Here is a 24,575-nt window from a genome sequence, read left to right as displayed (position 1 = left end):
GCCATAGTTTGAGGACTCCTGCTAGACATTGGTGGGATCTCAGCTTTCAGCTGACCTCCTACAGGAGCCACAGACCCCTCTCCCTAGTGTCACACCCACCATAGACAGTGATGTTTCTCCATGCATGCCTGCTGCTTGGTGTCCTAGCATGGCTCATAGCTTTGCCCTGGAAAGGGGGAGTGATCCATGATGGTCTGAATACTCTGGAACAGAGGCTTCTGCCCCTAAATGCAAGTGCTCACCAACCCTGCCCCCTCCCACAGCACACAGACTCCTCCAGACTCCCCCTATGGGTTTGTCCACTGGGCTACTAAGAAAGATATGCCATCCTCAGACTTCTTAGCTTCATATGTTCAAAGTCCTTTGCACTCATCATTCATTTGAAGAAAATATTAAGCAGTGAAAGATTGATATATTATGCTTTATTGGAAGCCCAAAGACTCTTCCCAGACTTCAGCTGAAAGCATCTGTCCCATCATCAAGGCTCCAAGGGTGTTTGAACATCCTTCATGGCCAATGGCATTAGATCTGCAGGAGGGGGTCGAAGCTCTGGAGATTTCTTTAAGTTTATTTCCATACTTCTCCCTTTAAGCTAAGGATAAATGTTCCCATGCCTAGAATAGAACCTGGCACACAGTAGGTATTTGTGGAACGAATGCTATTTCAGTAGGATTTGCTGAATAGGTCAATGTATACAAAACTCACTGGTATACCTGGAACTTCTTTGTTATAGGACTCTCTCTGTGTGTGTTGAAGAACAACTGATTGCATATACCGTGAACCTATTGACTCCATTGGGAGTGGTTATTTATAGTACTATTTTAAAAGCATTCACCTCAGGGTTCTTCTTCCATGGAGCATTTTAGTCTGCCTCTTCATTCACAGTCCTGTCTATGCGTGCCTCTTTTCAGTTGGCCTCCACAGCACAAAGCAGCAAATATTCGTGACAGTTGTGGTGTCTATGACATTGCACATGAGTAGCCATCTCACAGTGACCAACTGCCTGTGCCCCACAGGTCCACCATCCTGCAGCAGCAGTTCAACCGGACCGGCAAGGTGGAGCACGGCTCCGTGGCACTGCCGGCCGTGATGCGCTCGGGCTCCAGCGGGCCAGAGACCTTCAACATTGGAAGCATGCCCTCGCCGCAGCAGCAGGTCATGGTTGGGCAGATGCACCGAGGCCACATGCCCCCGCTGGTGAGGCTTCCCGGGAACTCACCCTGCACGTCAGGGTGCTGCCTCTGGTGTGCAGGGAGGGGCGCTGGCGTGGGGCTAGGCTGTGTGCCATCCACACTCTTGCTAGCTCCTGTCTGGACCCTGGCTCTTCAGCTGTGCAGTCCTGATGCCTAACTCTCAGCATGTTTCCTTTTAATTGAGTTGCACTGGTAGCTTCCTGTCTAGGATCACAGTTGTCCTCTGGGGCTGGCAGAGAAACAGTGTCCTCTCTATGTGACGGGTAGAAACCTGCTTCCCTGCCTTAGCAGTGTCAAGCTGCTAATTAGCCCAGATACCCCTCGGAGAGTCTTAGGAGTAGACCCGTCTATAGTGAACCACACCCCCTCCCCCCAGTGGATCATTGGTTCCTTCCACTGTGATGGATCCCCTGCTGCAGTGTCTCTCTCGGGTCTGCTCAGGGATCCTGTGCTTTGGGGCAAGAACTGTTTGAAAGCTGAAGAGACGGAAGCTCAGAAGTAATGTGACTCCGAAGAGGCATGTTGGCTATAGGTGGAGGTGGAATCCTTACTTGTTTACCAGGAAGAGTTCTGGTGTAACACACGCTTCCCATGCCTGAGGTCTTTTATATTCAGTACTCGAGGACTGGATCCCCTTAGCTCCCTCACAAGGACTCTTTCTGAGCCTTCTTGTCAACTAAGTTGTCCAATGAGAGGTGGTTTGGGCAGTTTGGAGTTGTGCCCTGGGTCACTTTGTCTTTAGCAGGGGTTCAGTTTCAACTCATTTTGTGTAGGGGGCTGTGTCAGGGCTGGAGCCATGGTATGACCACTTTGTGTCCATCTGTCTTTGCAGACCTCGGCCCAGCAGGCCCTCATGGGAACCATCAACACGAGTATGCATGCTGTCCAGCAGGCCCAGGATGACCTCAGCGAGCTTGACTCACTGCCGCCTCTCGGCCAGGATATGGTAAATATTGCACGTGGTTTCATTCACTGTCTCTGCCCAGGCAGGACAGAGGGCTGTGCACTCTGGACACAGCCAGGTGCATCTCTTTCTTCAGCCAGGTGAAGTGAAAACCATGTCTTTTCCAAGACAATGAGGTGTTGATTCTTCTAGGAGGAGAGAATCATAGGGTGCTATTGGCTGTTGGCAGTACCTGGCGAGGGCTCACAGCTTGGGCCCTAGAGTCACATCATGTGGGCTCAATCCCCATCTCCACTGCTCAGTGGCTATGTGAATCTGTCAACTTCCTCTAAGCCTCCATTTGTCATCCATAAGTAGGTTGGTCATGAGGACTCGATAATCTAATCACGTGCAGAGTTCTTAATAAAGCACCTAACACACGTGAGAGCTCATGAGTATCAGCTGCTTTTATTATTACAAGTGGGTTTCAAACCTTAGCATGCATCGGTACTGCAAGGAGGGCTTGTTCAAACAGGTTGCCTCTGACTCAGTAGGTGTGGGGCGGGGCCTGAGGATATGCATGTCCAGCAAGGTCTCTGGTGATGCTGTTGCCACTTTTCTGGGGACCATGCTTTGAGAACCGCTGCACCTGAGCTATTCAGCAGGGCGGGGTAATTAGCTGCGGTCCTGTAGCTACTACTGCATGGAATCACCGGGCCCCTTGCTTTGCAGATCATAGTCCAGGGGCCAGCAGCACTGGCAACACTTGGGGTTTCCTGAGAGTGCAAAATCGTAGGCCTTCCCCTTTGGAATCAGAATCTACATTTTAGTTCTTCTCAGCCCTCCTTTGCACATTAGAATCACCTGAGGAGCTTTAAGGCCAAAGCCTAAGGCTCAAACCCAACAAATCTGTGTCTCTGGGGGTGGGGCTTGGGTAACTGCTTTTCTACCTTCCCAGGTGACTCTAATGGGCAGCCAGGGTTGAATTCCACTGTTTTAGGACTGACAAGGTCATCATAGGGGCCAGAACCAAGATACAGGCTGTAGCTCATCTTGTCCAGCCAGGATAAACTGCTCCAAGTTCTCCCTGAAGCCGTGTTGTTCATTTTTGTACTTGTATACACGCAGGGTGCTGCTTGTCTCAGTGCCGTGTCTCCCAGAAATCATTAAACATTTGCTCTGGGGAACGTCAGAGTGAAACATATGGCAGACTCCCAAACTCAGCACAATTGTAAGGCAGAGTTTCAATATACTGGGATTTAACATTCTGCTTCATCAATTTTCTAAGAATTAGTATACAAAACATATTAGTAGTGCTAGGCACATCCAGAATAGATTAGTATTTTTGAAATGTCTTAGGGAACAGATCAGCATCAGTATATTTCCATAGGGTTGCCATTAATAGTGTAGATGATCATTTGACTAAGTCCAGAAATGCCAGAAAAGAGAATTTTCTATCTATAGGTTCCCATGAACATAAACTGTAAGAGCTGAGAAGGCTGTGAGAGACCACTGAATTCCTACAGTGTAAGAAATGTGAGGTTCAGGGCCTGGATGTAATTTGCCCAAGGTTGTACCACTTGTTAGTGGTAAAGCTGGATATAGAACAGGGGTCTTGACCCATCTACCCCCGCAAAATCCTACCAGGAAAGGAATCACATCTACGTGGCATTCATGTTGTAACAGAAGACAATCCCCACATTGACAGAGAACACTCATGAGCTGAGACACCCTAATTCTATACCTTTTCTCTAAAAAACAAGGAAAAAATTAGCAACAATTGCTGGTGCTAACATGCGGTATTATCATGAGACATCAACTATTCTCATTTTTATTGAATTCACCCAAATAAAGCTACATAGAATTTTTGTAAGATCTTAAAAGTTTAAAAACAACAACAAAACCGCGTAAAAAACATGGAAAATTTACATGCTGTTTAGCCTCAATGCAGGAGCAAAAGGCCTGTTACAGACATTGTTTAAGATGACTTCAGGGCCTCGTTGGTGTCGGCCCAGTAAGAGCATAGCCAGAACACTGGTCTCATTTTATGGCATGACTTCTCTGGTTTCCCGGGTAATTCTGTGCAGTGATTGTGTCATGTGCTTGTCTGGTTTTGCAGGCGTCTAGGGTATGGGTTCAGAATAAAGTCGACGAATCCAAACACGAAATCCACTCTCAGGTCGATGCCATCACAGCTGGAACAGCTTCAGTTGTTAACCTCACTGCCGGTAAGACCCTGAGGGGTTTGTGGTATGTTGTGGGGGTTTTTTGTGTGGTTTTTTAAAAAAGGTTCTTTGATTGAAACAGATTTTCATATTGTGAGACGACAGTCTATTTTTAGGCACCCTGTGTACTTCAGGCATTTTCTCCCACTGACCCAGAAGAAATGTGGAGAATATCCATCCCTTTGTGTCTGTATCATGTAGCATCATTAAAAAGCACTTACATCACCCTTCTCCTTGTTCATCAGTGGCTGGACATACTTTAAAGTATGTGGAGGCCTGTTTCTCCCTTCTGGGAGCTTACAGTCTGAGTGACGAGACCCGTCGTGTGCGCCTCCTGTCTTGTCCAGGAATAGTCTCTTCTGCCATAGCATCACTCCCCTCCCAGCACTGTCAAGTGCGGGCCAAGGAATGTCTTCGCTTCCCTGAGCAGCCTAACGGTTCCAGCAGCAGAGTTGACTTCCCTAAGCTGCTGACAGCGGCCTAATGCAAAAGGCCGTGAGATGCTCAGCCTTCCTTTGGAATTTCAAAGGTGCTTGTGCTCAGCATTTCACTGTAGGTGCCTCAGGGTGAAGGCGCCTGTGAAGAGCAGCACCTTGGAGACAGGGAGCCACCCGTCTCACTGTGCACATGCAGTGCCTGTGTCTGACTCCTGCAGAGTGGTGGGTGGTGAGCTGCTGCCCCCTGGCCACCTACCTCCTGTCCAACTCTCCTCCCTCTTCACCACCCTCCTTTGACCGAGATGGTCCTCCTCTGCCCAGGTGACCCGGCAGACACGGACTACACAGCTGTGGGATGTGCCATCACCACCATTTCTTCCAACCTGACGGAGATGTCCAAGGGCGTGAAGCTCTTGGCGGCCCTCATGGACGATGAGGTGGGCAGCGGGGAGGACTTGCTCAGAGCTGCAAGGACCCTCGCCGGGGCAGTGTCGGACTTGCTGAAAGCTGTGCAGCCTACCTCTGGAGAGGTGAGCTCTTGGGGCAAGCTGTTTCTTGGGTTCTGCTGCGACAGGTGCAGCCTTTGAGTTCCAGGGATGGGATGGGGCTCTTGCTTCCAGAGCTGTTCCTTCCATCCTGATGGGGCACGTGAAAACGCAGTAGGGTTGCAAGTTGTTAAACTGGGTGCAAAACCAATGGTTCAACATTCAGGACTAGTTGAGCTCTTAGTAGGAAGCCTCCCTTCTCCCTCCCTGCCCCCAAGGTACTTGATGGGATGCAGCCTCAGAAATGAACAGATGTGACAAATACACATTTAAAAGGGATACAAGTTTTGCACTCTAAATTCCATAAAGCATGAATCACCTTCCTACCAGCTGAACAAGACTTCGTCATTGAACGTTTCAAATCCATCCACTGGTTTGTGAGGCCTCAGGCACTTCCTCGCACAGATTTGGCCAGGATGTTATGTCTCCTGGCTGGCAGAGAGTCGGAGACTCTCGTTTAGGTGCAGTACTGCCAATCCTGCAGGTTCCCTCCCGGCACTGCCTGTCTGTTGGTACTGCGCAGGAAGTGCATTTTCCTTCCAACCAATGTGTGTTCTTTGTTCATAGCCCCGACAGACGGTTTTGACGGCTGCTGGAAGCATTGGACAGGCCAGTGGGGATCTTCTGAGACAGATCGGAGAGAACGAGACTGATGAGCGATTCCAAGTAAGATATTTGCAGCCCATAGTCTTGGAAAGGAGCCTAAGTGATGGTCTAGACCCAAACGGGGAAAATGTAATGTAAAACCAAATCTTCCTTGAGCTGTCAAGAATAAGATTGGGGTGGATTATCTTGGGGGTGAGGTGTTTGTGTGTTAATTTAATTTTTTTAATTGGAAAACTCATTTCACTTACAGTCATCATTGTAAAGCACTTATTTAACTGTTCTCATTGGTCAATATACTGACATTTTTTAAACACAAGAGTGAAGGGAATAATATCATGAACTCCCTTGTATCTACCACCGAGACTTCCCAACTATCAACTCATGGCCAATCTTGTTTTATCTATTTGAGGGCAGTTTTTGTTGTTGTTTTTGTTTTCTTAAAATATATTTTTATTGATTTCAGAGAGGAAGGAAGAGGGAGAGAGAGAAAGGAACATCAATGATGAGAAAGAATCATTGATCGGCTGCCTCCTACACACCCCACACTGGGGATCAAGCTCGCAACCCGGGTATGTGCCCTGACCAGGAATCGATCCGTGACCTCCTGGTTCATAGGTGGACGCTCAACCACTGAGCAACACTGGCTGGGCCTGGAGGCAGTTTTTAATTGAATTACCCTAGAGTCCACATATGAGAGTGACCGAGTGTGCTGAGCATTCACACACACACAGCACAGGCTTTCTTTCATATTTAGAGGTGTGTCTATTGTCAGTCTGTGTCATCCAAAATCACAAACGCGGTGAAGTGGTTTTTTGTCACCCTTCATTTTCAATACCATGGGCATGTGCTCTCTGCTCTCTGGTGAACAGCTGTAGCCACTGTTTGCAGCTGCTTTGATGTACTGCCAGCTCAGACGGGATATCAACTTGTCAGCCTCCATTGCCAGCCACCACAGATGAGGTGCCGAGGCCTGCTGCTGGGAGCCTTGGGCTCGAATGAGCTTCTCTTACATACTCACGGGCAGATGCCCTCCACTCCTCTTTCTCCTCTTTTTAAATCTTAATTTTGCAAATTGTGTATCAATACATTTTAATTAAATGGTTGCAGTTCGAGCCCAGGTCCTCTGGGAAGATGCCCTTCTCCAAAACCCATGTCCAGTTCAGTGTTCAGGAATTCTGCAGAATTGAGAATAAAAAGATCATTCAGCTTTACTCTGGCATTTAAGTTTCTAGCTTCTTGGGTGGCAGTTTTGCATGCCATTTTATTTAGCACTACCAAATCTCATCAACGCAAGATGCACGTTACACTAAGACATGACCATATATCTTGTGATTCACGAAACATGCAATTCCATCCACACATGTATTGTTTCTCCTCCTCATCCACACCTGTGGTGCTGGAGCCATGGGACTCATTCATACCCTGCAATAACACCTCAGTGCTCAAACATTCACCTCGTGATGGGGGTGAGACCCACAATCCAGCATTCCTGGCATATATCCCACTAACTCCAAGCTAATTGTGTCCCCATCCTGACTTCTCCTTACTCAGATCCCAAAGAGCCCTTTGCTTTTTCGATTAGAGCAGATAATTCTTCGTAGGCAGACGCTTACTAAGGAACTGTGTGAATTCGAGATTCCATGCTTGGTTTTCTAGGCTTCATTATCTTGAAGTGATCAATGTACTTTCCTCAAAAATACTGTTTCCCCACAGTGTTCGGGAAGGTTGAGAGGGAAGTCACAGTCCTTCCTTAAGACATCTCAGGCATCCTTGTGTGTTGAAGACTGCCTTTCTTTCCTTCGACATTTTCATCACCTGTAAATGTAAACTGCTTCCTAATCTTTGTTTCTGTTCAGACGAGCTAGGCAGCAGGTCCAGGTTCAGGTTCAGGACCTGGGCCTATGGAGGCTGTCTTCCCAGGAAAGCCTGGCTGGAGAGCTTTGTTTCTGTAAGGCGTCCGGGTGAACACTGGCCCCCGTGAGGTGATCTGCAGCCCCTCGTTAGGCGCAGCCCTGAGCTTCCTGACATTGGATTTCTTACTCTGGTTTTCAGATTCTTGAGATCCGATCTCAGAGCTTTTCTTTTCGTCCTCAACATGTTCCCAGACTTAACAAAGATTTATTTACACGGGCTACATAATAGTGATCTTGTTGAAAAGTTCGACAAAGGCCTTGTCTGCAACTATCACTGCAGTATCACATTCTTTTCCTAACTGTATTTTTTTTGGACAAAATTACTAGGAACAGGGTTTCTGTAAATGAGTCGAACAAAGCCCTTTAGAATAATCCTGAGTCTACATGTCCAAATCTTGGTCTCTTTGTGCAAAGATGGATTCATAACGAGGGAAGGAATACTGTGACCCTTTGGAAAGTTGTTAGCCTAAATCTTGTTAATAATTTGTGACATTTAGGCTGTGTTTTCACTGATCATTGAGCTATAGGTGTCCAAGAACTGTAACTTTTTGGGCTATGTTGGGAGCTATTTCTAAAAGTTACGGCAGACAGGTATCAACTAGATCCCAAAGGCGTCTTAAACTTTTGGCACCACGGGCTTTGGTTTTTTCCTGGACAGTCAGTAAACTTCAGAGACCTAAAACAGACTGGGCTGGACTGTTCCTTTAAGACTGCTTGGCTTTGTCAATTTTAAAGTGCACTTACTTAGCGGTTTCTAATTTGACTGCAATGCCTATGGCCTTTGCTCTATGTAAAACTGTGCAGGTTGGACAGACTTTCCAATTTATCTTCTCATAAGAAATATTGTTGTAAAGATTGTGGGTGCCCTTTGCATTCAGAATCAAAGATGCTTTTCATTATCATCTGATGAATTAATAAAGACTTCTGACCACATCTCCTCTGGGGAAGTCTTCACACGTTTGTTCAAAATAAAAATGGCTCATAGGTTTGGGAAGGCATTTCCAAAACAAATAAACTACCCTCAATATTAAAAGCAAAGATGTAAATTAAGTGTAACGGTGGTTAGTCTTCAGGTCACACAGATGGGTGACAAAGCTGGTGGCCGAAATCAAAGGATTTCCCGTCCTGTAGGCAGAATGCCTTTTTGTTGAGTTGAAGCATAAGCTGATCTTTAAAGGCTCACAGCTCCTTGCATCCTCAGTGAGGTCTTAGCTGAAGCTATGTAGCTTGTAGCTAGTTTATTTATGTAGACTCCCTGCCCACTTTTCATAATAATTTAATCCCTCTGCAGAAGGCTACGGATCACTGAGAATAACTTAGTGCAGAGCATCCCTTAGCTCTGGAAGTAGGTGTTGTCTCTGCATGTCCAATGTTGCCCTCTGGAGGCAACGTTGTGGCTGAATTCGTGGTGATCACTTGGATCCTTGTGCAAAGTAGAAATCCAAAAAATGAATTTTCAAGTTACAGTGGGGCATGGTGACTTGGAGGCCATGAATTCTATTTTTCCTACAGCACATAGTATTTGTGGCATCTGGATGCATTTCAGCATCGTTTGATCCACCACATCAACCACATTCAAGAGATGTGACCCTCAGTATTGGATAAGTGCATGGACGTTAATCAGTGGTTTTAATAAAAACCGTTTCCTCAAATTAACCTCTTTTAGATGTAAACCTGTGCTGCTTAATGAATGTATAGGAGAATATGTTATTAGGATGTGAGTCTCCTTCCTTAACTAGCTCTAAAGATAAGTTGACATTTCGGAAAAATAAGTGGAAACGTATTATTCTGAAGTACTGAAGGTCAAATGGAATTCTAATAAAAGGGTTAAGTGGACACCACATTTTATTTTCCTGAAGGGTCATTAGAAAAACAAAATGAATGACTCGTGTGTTTTTTATTTCTTTTCCTTAGGATGTTTTAATGAGCTTGGCCAAAGCTGTTGCCAATGCTGCTGCCATGCTGGTACTAAAGGCAAAGAATGTTGCCCAAGTGGCCGAAGACACGGTCCTGCAGAACAGGGTGATTGCCGCCGCCACCCAGTGTGCCCTCTCCACCTCCCAGCTGGTGGCCTGTGCCAAGGTACACCGGCTCGCACCCCCGGCCCTGGCTACAAAGTATCACATGCTCTTATCTGCCTCTAGTCATTGCAGGGAAGCAGGGACAAAATTTGTTAAAATTGTTCGAGACTAAGTGCTTCAGGTGTCTTTTTTTAGGTGGTGTGATAGGATTTTTATGTAAACTGCTCAATTCTGCTTCTATCACTTGTTCTTTGTTCAAGGCCCCCGGCAGAGGTACCTCCTGTGTCTAACTGCCACCTCTAGTGTCTCCCATTTGGACGTGTCAGCACGTCTTATTTACACCTGCACACAAAGGTCCTTGCGCTGTGCAGTACGGCACTATAAATGGGGCCAGAAGTCACTGCCGAGTTTGTGGGGCCCTTTCTACTCTGCATAGTGTTGGAGTGAGGGTGGTGAGGTCTTAGGTCATTGTTGTCAGGATGCGCACACCCTGTACTTAGCGTCGTTCATCACCATCACCCCGTTCACTGAAGAGGAAATTGAGGCCTTTAGATGTTATTACACAGAAACAGGAGATGGCAGAATTGAGTTTTTTAACTCGGGCCTGACCTCAAATACCCTTTCCCACCCCCACCATCTGATGAAATGATGCATGAGGAGATGGGAGGTGTCCGTGTCTCAACTTGATGACATAGCATAGAGGACAGGTCGGTGCTCTGGCCCAGCCTGGCCTTCCCTAGGCTGTGGGAGGATGTGCAGCACCTGTCAGAGGTGTCCTTGATGGTCCCCCTCCTCATATCCACAGGGACTGACAGAATCCCCTGTTCTTTAAAGCACCATGAAGCAGAGTTCCAGGTGCCTCTGGAAAAAGAAATACAGTTCCTTTGGTTGTCTTGTTATCCTGGCTCAGAAGACTCCATTTAGAGGTTTCTAGAAGGAGGAGGCATAGTTGGTAAATACTGGAAATGTCTTTCAAAGTAGTCGGTAGTATAGATTGTTGTAGATCCCTAACAAAGATAAAAATTAGCAGCATCTAAAATCACAAAGGCAAAGTGAGGTAGTGAATATGAGAAACAGCAGTGATGGTTTAGTTTAATTCCTGGTCCTGTAATTAAGGAACCGAGGCCCAGAGCAGGAAGGGACTTGGTGCAAAGCTAGTGCACTCTGGGGGCCAAGAGGACCCACAGTGCCCAGACCCGCTCTCATCCCCCTGCAGGTGGTGAGCCCCACCATCAGCTCCCCCGTGTGCCAGGAGCAGCTGATCGAAGCGGGGAAGCTTGTGGACCGCTCAGTGGAGAACTGCGTCCGCGCCTGCCAGGCAGCCACAGATGACAGCGAGCTCCTGAAGCAAGTCAGCGCAGCGGCCAGCGTGGTCAGCCAGGCCCTGCACGATCTCCTGCAGCACGTGCGACAGTTTGCCAGCCGAGGCGAGCCCATCGGCCGCTATGACCAGGCCACCGACACCATCATGTGTGTCACCGAGAGCATCTTCAGCTCCATGGGCGATGCTGGTGAGGGGCTGGGCTGGGGGCGGAGTGGGGGGCAGTTGGGTTCCCTGTTAGTGATGATGGGGAGTAAGGCAGGTGACGGCCGCCTGGGTGCCTGGCAAGGGCAAGTTCTCATCACCCTCAACCAGAGCCTTCCTCTCTGAGCCTGGGAAAGGGTGGAAGGCTCCTAATGTGCCCATCCGTAGCAACACCTAAAGATTTACAGTTAACTAGGCTTTTAAGAAATTATTTACATTCACAGTAAATCCCTTTTCTACAAATGTCTGCGTTGGAGATGGAGGAAGCAAGAATGAATCTTGCTATGCCTTGGCTGATTTGTCTCAGTGGTTAGAGCAGCCGTGGGCAAACTACGGCCCGCGGGCCGGATCCGGCCCGTTCGGCTGTTCTATCTGGCCCGCGGAGCCGAAAGAGCGGAGGGTTCTCTTGCTCTCCCCTCCGCTCCTTTACTTTGAATTTATATTAGTTCACACAAACACTCCATCCCTGCTTTTGTTCCGGCCCTCCGGTCCAGTTTAAGAACCCATTGTGGCCCTCAAGTCAAAAAGTTTGCCCACTCCTGGGTTAGAGCATTGGCCTGTGGACCAAAGGGGCATGGGTTCAATTCCCAGCCCCAATCAGGACATGTGTGGCAGGCAACCAATCAATGTTTCTCTCTCTCCCCCCTCCTCTTCCTCCCTTCCCCTCTCTCTAAAACATCAATGGAAAAAAATATTCTCGGGTGAGGATAAAAAAAAAAAAATGAATCTTGCTGGAAGTTTACTATACTCTGGTCTCTGAGAGGAAGTCACCATGTGCCACACAAGGTCAGGGGTTCAGCAGGCGGCAAAAGACAGGATTGAGGAGAGAGTTTCATTGAGGCCTTTATTGGGGTTTCCGTGGGGAAGGCAATGCGAGGCAGAGGGAACAGATTTGGGTTGGCTGGTGTGAGTAATTTCAGCAGGCTCCACGCTGCAGGGGCTGGCCCTGGTCGCCTGGTACTTGGCCCTGGGATGAGGAGGGCAGAGAATACTGCTTCCTGGCCATTTAGAGGAGGCGTGGCTCAGGACTGGGTAGCATGCTCCAGCCCAGGAGGGGCAGCCTCTTTCCATCCAGAAAGGTATTTTCTTAAGATGGCAAACATCATTATATACAGAAAATTTAAAAATATACAGTACAATGTACCTTTTCAGTCTGTTCGTTCAAAAGTATGTCTCCCCAGACCTAGCCCATCACGGTCCCATCTAAATCTCCAGAACTAACCATTTAACAATTTGTTTTTATTCTTCCTAGTCATGTATACGTTGGCATGTATAACTCCCTCTTTCTTTTTAGTATTTTGGTTTACTTGAGGGGTGGGCGGGGGGCAGTTTATGTAGGGTAAATTCCTACCAGTGGAATGCTGGGCCTATAGCTATATACATTTTTATTTTATTTTAAACATATCTATGCAATTTCTCTCCAGAAAGATCCCACAATTTTTAACCCTACTAGTTTTTTGTAAGAGGTCTGTTTTCCTACTTCTGCATCAATGCAGAGCAATACTTTATAACGAGTATTTTTTAAAGAAAATTACCTTGCACTTTTCTGTGTCCTGAGCCATGCCTCCTCTAAATGGCCAGGAAGCAATATTCTCTGCCTTAGTCATCCCAAGGCCAAGTACCAGGCAACCAGGGCCAGCCCCTGCAGCGTGGAGCCTGCTGAAATTACTCACACCAGCCACCCCAAAACTGTTCACCTGCCTAACTTTGCTCCACACATTTGGACTTTTTTTGTTATTTTTGTTTGTCTGTTTTAACAAACCTTTTATTTTGGAAGACTTTTAGGTTTACAGAGAAGCTGCAGAGTAATGCAGAGTTCTCATCTGCCCTCCCAGTTTCTTGCATTTTCAGCCTCACCCTCACCTGGGGCACATTTGCGAGAGCCCAGATTTCAGCACTGGTGCATTACTGTTAACTAAACCCCTGGATTTCACCAGTTTTTCCTCTGGTGTTGTCCTTTTATTATTGTCCCAGGATCCAAATCCAAGACATCTTGAATTTAGCATATTTTCCTGAAAGCATTTTTACCTTTAACAGTACAGTACTTCAGCATTCTTCTCCAATGACCTTAGGAAGAGGAAGAAATCTCTTACATTTCAACAGTTTTATTTATTTTTACTAGAGGCCCGTTGCACGATATTCGTGCAAGAATAGGCCTTCCTTCCCCTGGCTTCACTCCTGGCTGCCCAGGAGCCTGCAAGTCCTCGATTCCAGCCGGAGCACCGCTCCTGTAGCTCCCTCCGCCGCCCCCCCCCCTCCCCCTCATAGCAGGCATCCCGCCCCTCCCGGCAGCTCCATGCCTGCATATGCAAATTAACCCGTCATCTTTGTTGGGTTAATTTGCATACTCACTCCTGATTGGCTGTGGGTGTAGCAGAGGTACAGTCAATTTACATGTTTGTCTATTATTAGGTAAGATTTTTTTTGTGTGTAATCTGGATTTTAAAAATATTTTTAAATTTATCTTTATTGTTGAAAGTATTACACATGTCTCCTTTTATTCCCCCACTGATTCCCTCCACCCCACTCCCACCCCCTCCGCAGGCCTCCACCACACTATTGTCTGTCCATGGGTCATGCATAGATACATGTAAGTTCTTTGGTTAATGTTGACTCTATATTCCTCCCACTTCCAAAAGGGAGTTGAAATGGATTTCAATAAAATCACAGGTACAATAAAATCAAACAATTGCTAGTAACAAGATCAAAACAAGTATTGAGAAGAAGAGGGTAAGCAAAGGGAAAATGGATAAGGAAAACTGAGCCAAGGCAAATCTTAGCATTTGGGCGTGAAACGGGGGTCGTGCTTCCTCTTAGCGAGAGCCAAATGACATAGACGATGTGATATTACTTATCCGGTGTGAGGTGCATGGAAATTAAGTCAAAATTTGAAACTGTTTTTTATGCACTTACTCCAAGAATTTGTTATAGGAGCTTTTGTGTAAGCAGCTCTTGACAGGAGGTAAATAACATTTTCTATATAAGTATTCAGTAAATATGAATGCACACAATAAACCCACATAATTTTGTTCCCTGCTTTCTCTTTACAAAGAGCTCCTTTTTGGATACTTATGTCATTTTTATTTCTCAGAGTTAAAGATTGAACTTGGCTGTGTTTTGGGCATATAGTCCTATAGCCACAGGGGCTATTTTCGATGTTGGGTGTAATTCGGCTACAATCCTTCAGAATCGCAGGGGCTTATTTCTCTCCATTCCTCTCACCAGTGGAATAGAGACAAGACTGACTCCAGAAGTTTCACCCCGAGCTTTAGAAAGCAGACAAACAGACCTTATCCTCAATCCCACCCTCTAGGTGAAATGGTGCGCCAGGCGCGGGTCCTGGCCCAGGCCACCTCAGACCTTGTCAACGCCATGAGGTCAGATGCAGAGGCCGAGATCGACATGGAGAATTCAAAGAAACTCCTGGCCGCTGCAAAACTCTTGGCGGACTCCACTGCTCGCATGGTGGAAGCAGCAAAGGTATGATTGCAATGGATTTGTTCCACCAACAAGTGAACATTATTAAAAGTCAGGATTTAGAAGGAATTTTCCGGATAGAGAATGGTCAGCTGAGTGTGCATTTTTGTTTGTTTAAAACCTACAATGGCTTTGGAATGTTTAACCTTGTTCAAGTGGGAAAGGAGAAGGTCAGGGAGCATATGAACGAAGCTCTTCAGGGCGTGGTGCCGACAGCCATAGACAGCAAAGTCCCTGCTTAGCGAGCGCTCCTTTTCCATTGGCTTTATTGAAAATGGTGATTCATTTGAAACTGAGCTACTTGACAGTAAATTCACTGACACATGTTTTCTTCCTGCTGCCTCCATGTTACTTTACCCTCCATTTGACTTCTCCACTAAACTCTGGTCGAGGCTTTGCATAGTAGAGTGCTTCCTGCCCCACAATAGCAATTTAATAAGTTACGGGAGAGTTTGAATGAAGAGTTGAGAGTCAGCTTTGTGCTTTTTGACAGCGATACAATATCGTGATGTTTCTAAAAGCCAATAATTCTTAACCCAGGGGTCTGTTCAGAGCCCCCTGTGAAACATACTAAAGTGCACCTGCCTCAGTTCCACACCCAAAGATCCTGATTCACAAGGTCACTAGTGGGACTGTGTGTGTGTGTGTGTGTGTGTGTGTGTGTGTGTGTGTGTGTAAGTTTCACAGGAGATTCTGTTGCCTACCTCTAGGTGAGAACTGTTTAAAATGAATAAGGCTATATTTTTCTATTTTGTTTTTATTATGCAACTAGTACATGTCTCTTGTGGAATTAGAAAATGCAGATAAGTATAAATAAGAAAATGAAAAGTACCTTCAACTTTATACCCGCAAAATAACATGTTTAATGTATTTCTGTGCATTTAAAATTCATCAAGTATCCCCACATCTTATCCTGTCTCCCTGGCCTCCAGCATAATAGGAGTGTATCTCAGCCAAGTATGTGAATTGCTTCACTTAAAATGTATTGTGACATGCAGTGAACCTTGTAAACTCACCATTGTGTTACCTGAGGCAGCTGATCGATGTTTCTCTCACATTGATGTCTCTCTCTCTCTCTTTCCCTTTCTCTCTCTTTAAAAATCAATGAACATGCCCTAGCCAGTTTGGCTCAGTGGATAGAGTGTCGGCCTGCAAACTGAAAGGTCCCAGGTTCGATTCCGGTCAAGGGCACATGCCCAGCTTGTGGGCTCGATCCCCAGTGGGGAGCTTGCAGGAGGCAGCCGATCAATGATTCTCTCTCATCATTGATGTTTCTGTCTCTCTCTTCCTCTTCCTTCCTCTCTGAAATCAATAAAAATATATTTTAAAAAATCAATGAACATGTCCTCGGGTGAGGATAAAAAAGAAAAGTGGAAGATTCTATTCAAGAGGATTGCCAAAACATTTCTGACAGAGATATTAAAACTATTCCACCCATTATGAATTCCTATAATTTTTATAAATAGTTCAAATAAATAGGTTCTTGTAAATTTGGAAAACTGGCCCTTTGAAAAACATAGATGTTCAAAAAACTGATTTTTAATAATTGGCATATTTATTTCTGCTGTCTCCTCTGCCTCATGAGCAAATATTGTTACCCTAAAGTGTTAGTGGAAACTTGTTCATCTATGTACATCAAGCAGTGGTCACAAAGCATCCAGGCCCTGTGAGGAAAATATTGATTGCTGCTTTTATTACAGGTGGGAGTGGAGGCTGGATGTGCTTAGAGCCTTTGTTGAATTACTGTCCAGTAAAATTATATCCTCTCCCTACACTACCTTTAACCTTTCTCTACTTCAAAATCCATCCCACCCATTGGCTTTTTTGGGATCTAATTAAAATCCACTTGTGGTCCTAGTGGACACTTTAACCTACAGCAACACGTAAAAGGGCCATGGAGCTACACAAGGGAAGTGTGGCCGTGGGCTGTGCACGGCAGGGGCATTGGTTTCTTTCTTTAATTCAGTTACAGTTAGCTCAGTACAGTTGGGTACCTGTTCTACTTCGTTATACTTTCCAACTCTGGCACTCTAGGAATGCCATCTCTAGACATGGTCCTTCGTGAACAATGTTTCTTTACAGCATTTTGGGTGGCATTCCTGTCCCCCCCCCCGCCGCCCTGCCCCTCGGTCCCCCTGTGTTATGCTGTAATCTCAGCCCATTCACATGTACCGGTGCTACAGGACAGTAGACTCTTCCAGCGGTGACACGTGTCTGTCATGCCCATTAAAATAAAATTGTCTCAGAGATATGGGCAGGGGGAGATTTACCTTAACATCTTTTAAGCCATGGATCAGGTCACAGGTTAATTTATATGGACAATCAAGGCTATGACCCCATGTGTTTAATTATCACCATTGCATTTCTTCTGTTTAGCAATGCAGTTTAGAAACATCCCCTGGTAGGTATTTTTATTGTTGTTGAGAGGAAACATCTTTATCACAAAGACATTGCTTGAAGCATTTGGCTCTCATTAACTAGGAAAGAGCAAAATTGAAGGCATGAATTTCGTGTCTGCAGCATGAAATATTTATTTTCACTTTTCCAGGGAGCTGCAGCCAACCCTGAGAATGAAGACCAGCAGCAAAGGCTGAGAGAGGCTGCAGAAGGTCTCCGGGTGGCAACCAACGCCGCCGCCCAGAATGCTATAAAGAAAAAAATTGTCAACCGATTGGAGGTCTGTATAGAAGCTGATGTTTGTTTTACATGGCAAAGAGGTATTTGAAAGAATAATCAGATTAATAAGGCAAAGCCCATGGACAGGAAGCTAAATCAAAATTAGTGATTAATGACATAGTTTAGTGGTTTAGGTACTGGGAACTATTTGAAATGCTAGATTAGGTACATTATACATTGACATTCAATGGTTTAGGCACATTGACACAATCTGAAAAGTTGCTTCATGGTTTCAGAAAACCAAAATTTTTTTCAGGAGGGCCCAGGAATTTTGTTTTCCCCATTAAGGGACGTCCACTCTCAGGAAGAATCATTAGCTCTAAATGTATCTACTTTGTTAGAGTCAATGATTTTTTCTTCAGGGCCCCCAGTAGGAAATGTGGAGTTTGGAAGACCAGAGATTGGGATCAGGCTTGGTTATAAAGGTATGGGAAGGAATAATAAAGAAATATTTATGTCTTTTTTTTCTTCAGAACATTTATTTATTCTAAAAGAAATAAAATAGTAATGGGCAAAAACTTTGCTAGAAAATATATCTCTCTCACAAATGTATAAGGGAGATTCTTACATTAAGATTTGGGAGGTTGCAGGCGAAGGACCTGCCTTCCTAGTGTGTAATCCCCCCGTGTGTAGTCTGCTGGGTTCCGGAAGGAAACTGGCCTGCTTGTCCCTGGAAGGAAGGGAGAGTGTAAACACAGGCAAGTGCTCGCTGGGAAGGTCTGGGTCTGCTGGACCAAGGCTTCCCACGGCCGCGAGAGGACAGCCGCGAGCACCAGGTTTGTGCTTGGCCCAGGGAGCAGCTTGTGCTGTTGGAGGAGGAATTCCGCCTGCTCCCCCAAAGCATGTAGACTTGGTGCTGCTTATCTTTGTCATCATAGCCTTGGAACTGCCCCTTGTGTTTCTGAGAAAGACAAGTGATCAGTGCAGCCTGAGCTTTCAAGCGTGCTTGCCTTGATCCCTTGTCCCAGGGAACGTAAACCAAAAGCAGATAACAGCACCGTTAGGTCAGGGTCATCGATGTATTTAAAAGGCGGAGTCCCTGCCTGGAGTTCCCTTTCATACATGTGCAGCTGTCCAGGGACGGGACATACATAAATGTGCATGGGTGTGGGCTGGCACATTCAAACCCTGGCTCACCTCCTCTCCCGCTCCTCCCCAGGTTGCAGCAAAGCAGGCTGCGGCCGCGGCCACGCAGACCATCGCTGCCTCCCAGAATGCAGCTGTGTCCAACAAGAACCCTGCGGCCCAGCAGCAGCTGGTGCAGAGCTGCAAGGTGAGGTCTCGGCTGCCGGGGAGCCAGGTCTGCTGGAGAAAACGCTGACAGCATTAGAACACTGAGTGCCCTGGCAATGTAGTTAAGTCTAATCATCCAGGCCTCGAATCCAGTTTGTTCCGGCTCCCCTGTTCCAGGTGTTCACACACACACACACACACATGTCTGGTTTTTGTCTAAGTGGATGGCCTGTGTGAGGGGAGAGTATGTTTTTTCCAGCATTGCCTTTCCTTTGTCTGGATTCTTTTCTTTCTTTTTGAGAGCCCGAATTAAGGGGGATCAACGGTGAGGCCATTTTCGAACTCTGAAATAGTAACGGAGTGTTGAATTTCCAGAGTGCCTTTCCCCCTTGGAGGGGTGGGCCTTCCCATTAGCCCCACTCATCCTAGAAGTTGATTTCCTGTTTTGCACGGATGGCACCTCCAGGGTTTATTTCATCCCGTCTGGCCTCCATGATGGGGTGCTCTGGTGCTTTCTGCTGTTGTCTCTCAGTTCTTTTGACTCCTGGGCCTTGATGGTGCATAGAAGCCACTGTACTAGAGAGGGCACAGTGACACCTCTGTTGCCTCCTCTGAGGGCCCAGGGCACTGACTCTCCGAGGAGACCCCTGAATGGTGCCAGACACAAAATCTGATTTCGTAGCCCTCGCCCACGTGCAAACAGTGTGTCTGACTAAAGTGTGTAACTTCCTGTTAGGAGTGGGCTGGTGGAGGCATAGTGATGGTGCTTGGGGACTGAGAGCTAACTGCCCTCTCTCCTTTCTCCACATCTCCTCTGTGAAACCATCACCTGTAAGGGATGTTGCCACTTCTACCTCAGAAATGGCTCTACTTCCAAATGGAAGCACCCAGGGCCCGAGCCCTCACAGCCTGAATTCTCCGAGGTCAGGCCCTGTCGAGGATCCGTGTGCTCTCGTAGAAAAACCTCAGGGTGCAGTAGCCCATCTGCCAGACCATGTACCCAAAGCGGGGGTTTTTCTGAGAGCCGGGCTCCTGCAGGAGGAGAGTTTGTTTGCTGTTATGGCCTCGATTCAGCAGCCAGCAGGGGTGGAAAATGGCATTTCCCCTTCTCAGGGAGCGCGTGCTACTTATGTCCAGGGAAATACTCCAGGGTGAGCCCCCTCCTCCACTTTTTGGGAAGAGACTGAATGTCCTCAGCCTGTGAGTATCACCCTCAGGAAATGAGAGCATTGCTGTTTATAAGGGAGGAGGGGAGAGTGGACCAAATGGCGTGCCAGTGGTCCTGGAGAGGCCCCGAGAAAAGTCTCATGGGGACATTTTTGAATCCTTCTGGAGCAGGCACCTGAAGGAAGGCGTGTCACCCGAGTGGGATGCACTTGGGCCCTTCCCCAGTAGTGAGCCACTGTGCCGTGGCCTCAGGGCCTGTTGTCAGATGGGTGTGGGCCAAGGAGAAATGGGGGGACGCAGGGGTAAAAGGCACATCACTGTGGGAGATGGTCTCACCCCAGGGCTGCTGCTCCTCCCTCCTCTGCCCTGGGCGGTGGGTTTTCCTGTTTGAGAAATGAGAGAGCTACTTAGACCAGCGGAAGAGGAGCTGTGGCGACAGGAAAGCTGACGGACAGATGTTCACTTGCAAAGTAAGAAATAGAAGCCCTGAGCCCCAAACGCCAGTCCTCGCACCTCAAACGAAGAAACTGAAACTGCCTCCAGCCCCTGAGCCGGAGAAGAAGCCAACCCCTCAGGACTTGCCAAAGGGAGACAAAGAATAGCAAGAAGCGATTGAACATATTGATGAAGTACAAAATGAAACAGACAGACTTAATGAACAAGCCAGTGAGGAGATTTTGAAAGTAGAACAGAAATATAACAAACTCTGCCAACCATTTTTTCAGAAGAGGTCAGAATTGATCACCAAAATCCCAAATTTTGGGGTAACAGCATTTGTCAACCATCCACAAGTGTCTACACTACTTGGGGAAGAGGATGAAGAGGAGCTGCATTATTTGACAAGAGTTGAAGTGACAGAATTTGAAGATATTAAATCAGGTTACAGAATGTATTTTTTTATTTTGATGAAAATCCTTACTTCAAAAATAAAGTTCTCTCCAAAGAGTTTCATCTGAGAGTGGTGATCCATCTTCAAAGTGCACTGAAATCAAATGGAAATCTGGAAAGGATTTGACCAAACATTCAAGTCAAACACAGAATAAAGCCAGCAGGAAGAGACAGCATGAGGAACCAGAAAGCGTCTTTGCCTGGTTTACTGACCATTCTGATGCAGGTGCAGATGACTTAGTCATCGAAGGTGGCATTTGGCCAAGTCCATTACAGTACTACTTGGTTCCTGACATGGTTGATGAAGAAGGGGAAGGAGAAGAAGATGACGATGATGAAGAAGAGGAAGGGTTGGAAGATATTGATGAAGAAGGGGATGAGGATGAAGGTGAAGAAGATGAAGATGATGATGAAGGGGAAGGAGAGGAAGATGAAGGAGAAAATGACTAATGAACACTGATGGATTCCAACCTTTTTGAATTTTCTCCAGTCCCTGGGAACAAGTTGCAGTCTTTTTTTTTTTAATCTTTCTTTTTTTTTTCGCCCAAGCAGAAGATCACATCCCTCAGCTGGTCCAGGGGGTGAGGGAGCCAAGCCCAAGCAGAAGCCCTGTTTTTGAGGTCTCTTTTTCTCTCCTTTACACCATGGTTCTCACCTTATTTGGGGGGGATGTACCTTGAGCAGAATACAGTGGGGAAAGAGTCTTTGCCCCTTTCTGTTCCAAATTCATTTTTATGCCTTCCTGTCTCAAGAAAAACTTTATGGAATCAACACTACCCTGATCTGTGGGAAAAAAGAAAAACCTTCTGCTCCCTTAGCTCTGCTGGGAGCTGGAGGTTGCTAGGCCCCTGTGTAGTAGTGCATAGAATTCTAGCTTTTTCCCTCCTTTCTCTGTATATTGGGCTCAGAGAGTACACTGTGTCTCTATGTGAATATGGACAGTTACCAACATGTATCTGTCTACTTTCTCTTGTTTAAAAAAAAGAAAAAAAACTTTAAAAAAGGGGTCAGGGGTTATAGAAGGTCACCAAAGGGTGGGTTTGAGATGTTTGGGTGGGTTAAGTGGGCATTTTGACAACATGGCTTCTCCTTGGGCATGTTTAATTGTGATGTTTAACGGACATCCTTGCAGTCTAAGATGTCACTTTTAAAATAAAATTCTCTCCTGATGATGACTTGAGCCCTGCCACTCCATGGGAGAATCAGCAGAACCTGTAGGATCTTATTCGGAATTGACATTTCTCTATTGTAATTTTGTTCCTGTTTATTTTTAAATTTTCTTTTTGTTTCACTGGAAAGGAAAGATGATGCTCAGTTTTAAACGTTAAAAGTGTACAAGCTGCTTTGTTACAATACAACTAAATGTGTACACACACAAAAAAAGAAAAAAAAATAGAAGCACTGAAATATGCTGATAGTTCAGCGCTTCTCTCATTGCTTCTGCTCCTGGTACCCTATGATCTGAGTTTACCTACCAGTGAATTGTATAGATTCTCTGAAGTTTCCAACCCTAGTGAGCCAGGGTAGTGTGCATTGGAATTGGGGCATTCTTTTCAGGCCTCATTACATAGAATCGCCTTGTGCTAAAAATCCGGGGACCTTTGGGACCTTGGGGTAGATAGAGCATGTGTGGGGGAAGGGTACCCAGAGCTTCTGTGTTAGGATTCAGTGTTGGTAAGGACCCAGATGGCTAAAGGTGCTGTGTAAACCCAAGGTCTGGGACAGGCATCTCCCAGGAGTGACAGCACATCCAAAAAACATTGATCACTTGGGTCATTGTCCACCCTGTTTTGGAATTCTCCATGCTAGGTAGCTCAGTTTTCATTTTCCTGCTTCCTGTAGGTGGTGGCTGATCACATCCCGCAGCTGGTCCAGGGGGTGAGAGGGAGCCAAGCCCAAGCAGAAGACCTCAGTGCCCAGCTGGCTCTCATCATCTCTAGCCAGAACTTCCTCCAGGTAACACAGAGGCACTCACCTGGCTTGTACTCAGAGCCCCCTGCCCCCCGCCCTGCCCCCCCTCCCCTGGGCAGGAGGTGTCTTTTATCCTTCAGGAGAGGGATAAGGAATTCCACAGCCACAGTGAAGTCTTTGCAGTAAGCAGACCTTGAAGGCTTCCTCCTCATATTTGCAGTCTCAGGAGAGGTGGATTCAGCTTGGCAAAGCAAAATGCTTATATGCAGGGAAATTGCCCCAGAAGATGGCACGTAATCCATTTTTCTCAGGAATATCACTTTATTTCTCTTCTATGAGAGAAAGCATGTAATAAGTTGCAGGTTTGATTAACAGCCTAGTCCTGAGCATTGCTGGAGGTTTTCTAGTTTCCAGAATGTCTAATGCTATTATTCATGGCCAAGGAGACCAGGAATGGTGAGTGGATCTTCTTCAAAGGCATGCCCGTCTCCTATGGCAATTGTAGAATGAATAAGTACTGTCAGTCTTTGTGGGTGAGGGGTGGATTTAGTTTAAGGAAAGTTAAATAAAATGAGAATATGAAGTTGTGGGAAAACTTGCTTTTCACATACTTCTTGTATTCAGATCTCTCAGCTCTTTCTGTCTACCTGTATCCCATGAAGAGTTCATGTGATTAGGCAGTTCTCTACCTTGGCCCTGTCTAGTTGAACCTATAGTTACAGAACTCATGGCTACATACATTTGGTTAATTTTTTAAGTGTCATAGATCCCACATGCATATAGAAGATAAAAAGTGTGATGTATTTCTTCTCATTTTGACTACATACACACACATGCATATGCATGTATATATTTTTATTTGGAATTCATCACATATAGACTGTGTTTTTCATGTTAACAAGTATATTATAGCATTTATGATTTTGAATAACATTCTATCATCTGGCAATACTCCATGTTTAGCTGTTTTCCTGTCATTGAACAAATAGGTTGTTTTCCATTATTTGCCATCATAAGTAACCTGGGATAGAATGAAAGTCTTCATGTGTGTTCTAGGCCTTTGCCCCCCTTAAATTATTTTCTTGGGGTAAATTTCTAGAAATAGGATTACAATTGGCTTGTTTTTATTATTGGGACATTGAGAATTGTAGCTCAGACAGGTAGGTGTTTCTCTTTTCGTTCAGGTGGTTAGAGGGCCTGGAGCTGGTGTGTCGTCTCCCCTGCTGGCAGGACTGTAGAGACTGTGACAGAGCCTGAATGCATGTTCCAGGGTCCACTCTGTCCCGCCCTTCTTTTTCCTTTTCCTTTCTTTGTTATCGTTGACCCATCAGATCTTTACAAGACTAAGGCAGAATTAGAAGTAAATAGAAATGGAGTTGGCAGGTCAGTTTTTAATTGTAAACTTTCTTCATACATGCTGTGAAATGCCCTTCCAGAAGGCTGAATGAATCCAAAGTTACAACTAGCAGTGTATGGAGCACACCTTTTGATACATCTTTTTCAAGTTGGGGAATCAAGCATTTAAAAAAAAAATGTTTTTGCCAGTTTGCTTGGTAAAGCTCTTATTGGTTGATTTTGCATTTCCTTGTTTTTCAAAATGTTACACATTTTTTATGTTTCAGTTATTTCTTTTATTATGTGACATTATTTATTCATGTTTTTTGAATATTCATGCTGGTTTTTCTTAAATTCTCATGAATTCTTTTCTTTGTTTTGTAACTTTTTTAAAATCCTCACCCAAGAATATGTTTATTGATTTTAGAGAGAGGAAGGGAGAGACAGAGAGAAACAGAAACATAGATCGGTTGCCTCCCGTACATGTCCTAACTGGGGATCTAACCTGAAACCTACGTATGTGCCCTGACTGGGAATCAC

The 24,575-nt window shown here is 45.8% G+C and overlaps 1 protein-coding gene and 1 pseudogene across 11 annotated transcripts in view; both read left to right on the top strand.

The window, feature by feature from the left end:
* Positions 1–24,575, top strand: part of TLN2 (talin 2) — a 425,239-nt gene that overhangs the window by 278,389 nt on the left and 122,275 nt on the right. For all 10 annotated transcript variants that reach the window (XM_080659814.1, XM_080659812.1, XM_080659811.1 and 7 more), the window contains 11 exons: positions 1,017–1,197; positions 2,026–2,139; positions 4,196–4,304; positions 5,060–5,268; positions 5,851–5,949; positions 9,717–9,884; positions 11,040–11,334; positions 14,662–14,828; positions 17,374–17,502; positions 18,661–18,774; positions 22,632–22,745. In XM_080659814.1, coding sequence (XP_080515940.1) covers positions 1,017–1,197; positions 2,026–2,139; positions 4,196–4,304; positions 5,060–5,268; positions 5,851–5,949; positions 9,717–9,884; positions 11,040–11,334; positions 14,662–14,828; positions 17,374–17,502; positions 18,661–18,774; positions 22,632–22,745 — 1,699 coding nt within the window. The remainder of the gene's footprint in view (positions 1–1,016; positions 1,198–2,025; positions 2,140–4,195; positions 4,305–5,059; positions 5,269–5,850; positions 5,950–9,716; positions 9,885–11,039; positions 11,335–14,661; positions 14,829–17,373; positions 17,503–18,660; positions 18,775–22,631; positions 22,746–24,575) is intronic.
* LOC308254058 (protein SET-like) lies at positions 20,357–22,159 on the top strand (annotated as a pseudogene). Its single transcript has one exon. The product of its transcript is annotated as a protein SET-like (transcript).

The sequence above is a fragment of the Plecotus auritus genome, assembly GCF_963455305.1.
Source record: "Plecotus auritus genome assembly, chromosome: 1".
NCBI lineage: Eukaryota > Metazoa > Chordata > Mammalia > Chiroptera > Vespertilionidae > Plecotus > Plecotus auritus.
This window is presented reverse-complemented; position numbering and strand designations above follow the sequence as displayed.